This window comes from Stegastes partitus, unplaced genomic scaffold (assembly GCF_000690725.1).
Source record: "Stegastes partitus isolate 25-593 unplaced genomic scaffold, Stegastes_partitus-1.0.2 Scaffold72, whole genome shotgun sequence".
NCBI lineage: Eukaryota > Metazoa > Chordata > Actinopteri > Pomacentridae > Stegastes > Stegastes partitus.
Genome location: NW_007577803.1, coordinates 944,552 through 951,526, shown reverse-complemented (window position 1 = coordinate 951,526; position 6,975 = coordinate 944,552). Strand labels below are relative to the sequence as shown.

Sequence of the window (6,975 nt, the reverse complement as noted above, 5' to 3'; positions counted from 1 at the left end):
TCAACAGTTTGCTTTTTCAGATCTGTGTTGAGCTCCTCAGACTTTCCCATTGACCCATCAGAGTCTATTAAGTCGACCAAATGGGCTCTTTTTACATCGGCTCAAAGAAGTCAGCAGCTGTAGGATATATATATATATATATATATATATATATATCTCTGAATCCTTCCTGTGCAGCAGAGGATTGAGCCACAGTCCTGTTAGACCAACACTGTCACACAGTATGTCTGAGGTCTGGCGCTACACGGCTAAACAGTGCTCGTCAGTTACAGACCCTTACGTGGACGAGGAAATCCTTTTGTCGCAGAAGATATTCATAATGCTGAATCCATTCGGGGTAAATGAACCGTGGTGTATATATATATATATGTGATAAACAAACGCATGAGCAACACTTGAATAACAAATAAATGCAGCCTTTATTTGGAAAGACGGTTTGCTTTAAAACAAATTGAGACTCCTCCACCGTGGAGAAATGCCAATTTCTTTGCGTGATAATGATCTCGGCTTTGAGAGGAAACAGTCGTGCTCAAGCTGACAGAGTCTCGGGGCCAAACGTGGACAGCGAGCGACCTCGATGATCTACTGTACGGCGTTAAAAGACGAGACGTAGTCGCATGTCCACTCTGAAGGCGGGGCCGGGTCCACCAGCACAGAAATAACAATGGTTATTGTCTCTGCAGTGGCACCAATCTGGCACAAATAAGCCCTTCTTCTCAGTTTCTTATTGCCTTTAATGAGTCGTTTTCCCTCCGAATGAAATCACAGTTTGCTTCGTGCACACATGCTAATTTTAACCTTAGGAACATATTTGATTGTGATTTGCTATAGCGGCAAAATAACCTCCTGAGGTCTGGTTTAAACTTCCCCACGTCGACCTGGTGCTGTTCAGGAACTTAATGGGTCCATTTCTTCACACATCGATGCAGAAAGAGAAAATAATGTTGAATTAACTAAGTTTAAAGCATAAAGTGCATCTGAACATGTGCGTGCTTATAGACGCCTTTTACATATTTTCCATTATTCAGTTATGACTTTTTTTGTTTCTCTTTCGCTGCTGGATTCTTTGGAGTAGGAAGCTCCCCGGAGGCGGCAGCGACTGATAACAGTGTGTACCGTGCACGAGGCATAACTTATACATTCTACACACTGGAGGCAGATCGAGTCTCCGAGGGTTTTAGTCTCACATGTTAGTCGGCAGCACGTTATATTTAAGCTGAAAAACATAAATTGTCTTTTCCCCTGTTAACTCATGAACAAAGATAAATCTATGTACGTCTTTGTTCCGCGGTCTTTAATAATACAAAGAGGAGAGAATATGAGCGCAGAGGATGATTTGCATCCAGCCAGTGAGGCTTCTTTATACACGAGTTCAAAACCGAGCTGTTTGAAGCGCCGACTGCTCAGTGGTTATGAAATTCTATTTTACTGAATGTTGTCATTGAAGAACCCAAAGAAAAACTGATTCTTTAGGGTCACTTCTTCATTTTCTGAATGATGTAGGGAAATAAAAGTTTTCTGTTTTTGTGGAAGATGATGCTTCTTTATTCCAAGCTGTGTCCGGACTTTTTGCTCACCGTGGCCTCATTTGTGCTGCAATGCAAAGTCCTGAACTCTATGGAAACAGCATAACTATAGTCAGAGCTCAGAAATGTTTGAAAAGTTTTCTAACGGTATAATGCAGTAAATCACTTAAGAAAAAAAAAAAGGTGTCTAGTCTGGGAAAACAAACACGAGAAAGTCTCTACATGCTGTATTCTTTAACTACCTTCATTTTTATTTTGTGTTCATACTATAACACAGCCTGTGGTTGCCAGAAGGTTTCTGAACTTTTGTCATGTGACAGTTTGGTGGCGCTGAGTCACTCGGTTCTGATGAGCACCACAGGTTGTCATGTGTTTTAATTTACCCTGAATTTTTTTACTAAGACATGAAGTAAAACATGATTTTGATGAAATATCAGAATTTTAAACTGATTTCTAAAAGCAATGCTGTACGGTGGAGCAGTGGTTAGCACCGTCGCCTCACAGCAGGAAGGTTGCCAGTTCGCGTCCCGGTGGAGGCACCGGGATCTTCCTGCGTGGAGTCTCCATGTTCTCCCCGTGCAGCGTGGGTTCTCTCTGGGTTCTCGGCTTCCTCCCAGAAACATGCTGAGGTTAATTGGTGATTCTAAATTGTCCGTAGGTGTGAATGTGAGTGTGCTTGGTTGTCTGTCTCTAAGTGTAGCCCTGTGATAGACTGGTTACCTGTCCAGGTGAACCTGCCTTCACCCTGAGTCACCTGGGATAGACTCCGCCCCCCGTGACCCTAGTGAGGATTTAGGTGTAGAGCTAATGGGTGGATGGATGGATTTCTAAAAGCAGCATGCTGTCAGGTTTTGGGATTTAGAGGGTTAAAGACCTCCATCATGGCCTTTTATCATCATGTACATTTACTCAGTCTTACTTCTCTGTGTTTTTTTGGCTCAGTTTCATCAACATATTCAGTTATAGTAAATATATTTCACCTTCTCAAGACAAAAAGACTCAGTTCTACAGCACACACACTCTGCACTGTGTTTATAATACGCTGCTTTTGCAGTTAATCAAAAAGAAATAGCTTCATTTTGTTTAAACGGAAACTCGCCAATATGTGTGCAGACAGACACGAAGGCGAGTCAAGACAATTTTGTTTATATAGCCCAATATCACAAATTGCAAATGTGCCACGAGAGGCTTTACAATCTGCACAGCTTACAGCACCATCTGTGTTGCAGTATTTAGAGGCGTTCGCCATGGCGACGGGATGAAAACAACATCGTAGCTCAAAGACCAGGTTGACACGAGCAGGATTTCGGGTCACGTGCTGCACAGGTATAGGTGTTGTGTTGAGAAACATTTAGGATGTCATTAGAAAAATAAAACACAGGAGGTAAAGATACGGACGGAAGCAGCTTCTCCATTTCGCAATAACATGAAACTTAATGAAAAGATGAAGAAGCTGCATCTCTGCCGCATGCAATTTAATTTTTCCGGCGGCGGAATGGACTGTATGTAGCAACGGAGCACGGATGAGTTGTTTGCATGTTATATATAGTGTCTGCATGGATCAGAGGGAGTCATGTAACTCACTGGTTCATGGCTGGCTATGTTTGAAAGATCACACTTCCTTTTGCTTCGCGCTGACAGGTTATCGCTCTGTTGTTTGTGTGATCTTCCGTTCAAATACGCCGAAGCTCGACACCACACAGCTAATGTTCTCATTACAGCTCAGACGTGCTGAGAAGAAACGCTACGCCGTGTGCATGCCTAATGTGTGCGCGTACGTTTCTGCGTAAGTGAGGGAAGTCATGCGTGCACATGCTGCTTGGCGCAGGACGCTAAATCTTGTGCCACGCGGATCCCTGAACACTTGTCTCGGCCCTATAGCGCGCCTCTTGTTATGTGTAAGCCTCTCTGCCAGAGGATGGAAATACACGTTGAGTTGAGAACATCATTAGTTGAGAGTCAGCAGTTCTGCAGGATGGAGGAAGAGGGGGGAAGTGGTCTCGCTCCTGGAGGAAAAAAAAAAAAAGTTTCCCGTGGTATATTCTCGCAGAGCACGGGGAGAAGGAGGATGAGATGATATATGAAACCATTAGGCTCCTTACACCCAAAACACTTAGTTCAGCTGCATGTGTGCCATTAAAATATCTGCTCCAGGCGCTGTGGTGATGGAGCGATAGGAGGACAAAGGAGGAGGAAGTCAGAGGAGTGCGATAGAGGCAGAGTATTGGGATGACCTGTGTGATAGAGAGATTGCGTGATGCCATGCATCGCTGATAGCAAGAAGAAGGACTGGTAATGTGATGCCAGAGATAGAGGAGAAACTCTCTAGCGAGCGCATAAATGACTCTCCACGGCCCTGCATCGGTGCTAATAAAGGAAGTGAAGTGATCTCCTCAGCTGCAGATTAAGGTTGAAATGAAATCATTACATATGGTATCTTTATTGGATGAAAAGCGCTGACTTCATGGGTGCAGACCCATCTGCAGATAAGATTTACAAAACCTACGTGCTTGGATTATGATAACAGAACGTAATCCTCAGTGATCAGCGCGTCTCCGGATACACGAACTCTGAGGTGCAGCCGGGATGCGAGCTGCAGACATGTTGGTTTTGTTAGCCATCTGCAGACGGTGTAATAACCCACCGACGGGCCGCGCGCACAGGCAGCTCCTAAAAATCACACGCACACACTTTACAAGGCGTTAATTTGTACAACCGCAGTAAACAAAAGAGAACATTGCCGAGAAAACTTTTAATTTAAGGAAGATAAATCCACCAGTTGTCTCGACTATGGTTTCATTCTTTATGCTAATCTCTCTAAGCCATCCCAGTTAATTTGACAACGTTCAGTAAGGCTACATGTAGTATGTAAATGACATACTTTGCTGTTCTTGTGCTTCTCCAGATTGATTTGGACTTCTATCCATATTTGTGAACACAGGCATCTGGTTTCTAGATTGATCCACCACTTTGTCCCAGATTGAAACGTCTCAGCGGCTGTTTGATGGATAGTTTGTGCCTAAAGGATGAACACTGATGACTTTCGTGAGCCTTTCCCTCAGTCATCATGTTGAAATGTCCATTTGTCCACCGCTTCTGATGAAATTCCTGCAAGCTAACGATATCACCGTCAGTGCTAATTAGGGTTGGACAAAATGTTCAAAATTCCCCGTGTCACTGTCAGTCCAACAACTGGCGTTTTGCCGATATGTCCTCGGGGGTATCACACAATTTAAAAAAAAAAAAGAATCAGATGGTGTCAAATCAATCTCTCTCTCTCTCTGTGTCTCACTAACACACTGACAGTGGACCAGCAGCCCTCTTTGTGCACACTCCGGATCAGAACACGCGTCGGAGAAACAATAGCTGTTGGGTTTTCCCCGCAGACCAGAATCAATCCGGAGCTCACTATCAGGGACTGGTATGGATATCTCTGCACAAGCTTGTCCAAAGCTGATGCATTCAAGTTAAATGTCCTCAACACAACACAGAGGCTCCAGCTCTTCCATTTAATCATTATGAGCATGGAAGAAGCTGCACTACTTCTACAGACTAAACAAGCATTTACTGTCTGGAACAGCTCTGTAGTGATCAGGAGAGGGAGGCAGGGAGACGCCATGTTTAAGCTGAAATGAGCTTTAATTTTCTTTATAAATGTTTGAATGACTGTTTAACCAAAAGTTGGGCTTATCTGCGCTCTTTATTGTAATTTATGTCGGCATCCTGCTCGCAGCAGCTTTTCCCAAACACACAACTGTCAAACTTTACTCGTGCACGCTTTGAATTGCACTTTACAGGTTAATTATTTACCGAGTTGAGCTCCCGAGGAGACGGACCAATTAAAAAAAAACAAAAATCGCAAAATAAAATTACATGTTGCCCCAAAAAGAAAACAACAACCAGTCATATACACAGCTAATCGCTGGAATATTTATCCAATTACCCAACCCGAGGGCTTTGTAACTCGTGCTAACATGCAAAAGAAAGGACTTGAACATGTTGAATAGCAGACCTGCAAAACACCAGCATAATAGGTCTAACCCTAATTACAGCCTCACAGAGCCTCCAGCGCCGGCTGGGCTTGTTAATCAGCTGGTTTTACACATTTTCTGCAACACTATGAACAGTCTCAAGACATTATATGAATAACCATCACCTTAATTCATGTGATGTGCACAAAATAAAACCATTGATTTGACCTGGAAGCAGCTACAGAGTGATGTCAGCTCACTAAAGTTGTTTTGAATTAATCGTATTGGTTGTGCATTAAAAGAATCAGTGACCTTTGCTTGTTGTGATCTATATCTGGCTATCAGGACACGAACAGCTGCTGGAGAATATCTGTATCTGTGCCGTATTTACCCTACAAGCTTCAGCAAAGCTTAGAAAGAGGCTGGCTGACGAAACAACGGGGCGTCTCCGCTCTGGATTAATGGCTGCTTGTTTGTCGAACGGGTATTGTGCATATTTTAACTGTGCTCTGCTAAGCCGGCGTGGTCCCCCAGGTGAACCGGGGGGAACGACTGGAAATACTGCAGAGTAGAGAAAATTGAACGCATTAATATGTGATGTAGGCCAACGGAGGATCCCTCAGCAGAGGAGGAGAGACGGGGGTCACGGAGGCAGAGAAAGGGAAGAGTCTGTTCTGTGCATATTCCTAAGTGCCTACAAAGGGGTCACTAATAGGACACAGTTTGGTGAAGGGAAAAGTTCTCTCCAGATGATTGCGAGCATAATAGTTTCTCGTGTGTCTACAGCTGGGGTGGAGCGTTATTTAAGAGCGTCTTTAACACCTGTGTTTATCTGTCTACTGTACTTCATCGTCATTTATAGGAGAGCGGTGCGATCTTTAGCTGTCTGCTTCAGGGCATCTGTGTCTTTTTATTAGAAGACTGATGTCTGTGCAGGAGGATACACATCATGTGGACCAGCCCGCCACTTTATTATGATCACTGTAAATGAAAGTTACCCCCCAGAACACCATCCCCACTGTGGAAAATAAACTCCTCATTCTTTTCTGTTTTCATGCCCACAGCTGGAAGTATCAACCACAGACTTTGCTGGAAACCTCATCGAGGGACCGACCTCGCTCGTGATCACAGTCATTGACCAAAATGACAACCGGCCCATCTTCAAAGAAACGCGTTACACAGGAGAGGTGCTCGAGGGATCCCCGACAGGTAGGCCACATTGTTAGATTGAAGCACTCTGCAGGAAAACTGGGCTCTTATTGGATTTGGCTGGACAGCAATATCACAGACACACACTGGGATTGCTCTACTCCAGATGTCCTCTGATCTGAGGCGAAGCGAGCTTTTGTCGGTGACATTTACATTTGTAGACAGAGCTGTGCTGCGTCGTGTTAAAGTCAATATCTCAGTAATAAAAAGAGAGTCCCTTAAAGATCAACATGTTTCATGAAAGCATTCATGCGGTTACACATTGTCAC

At 43.9% G+C, this 6,975-nt stretch overlaps 1 protein-coding gene across 1 annotated transcript in view; it reads left to right on the top strand.

Annotated features, from left to right (window-relative positions):
• cdh13 (cadherin 13, H-cadherin (heart)) overlaps positions 1-6,975 on the top strand; it is a gene marked incomplete at its 5' end in the record, with an annotated part of 203,020 nt that overhangs the window by 30,485 nt on the left and 165,560 nt on the right. The window contains one exon of the mRNA XM_008276457.1: positions 6,562-6,706. Coding sequence (XP_008274679.1) covers positions 6,562-6,706 — 145 coding nt within the window. The remainder of the gene's footprint in view (positions 1-6,561; positions 6,707-6,975) is intronic.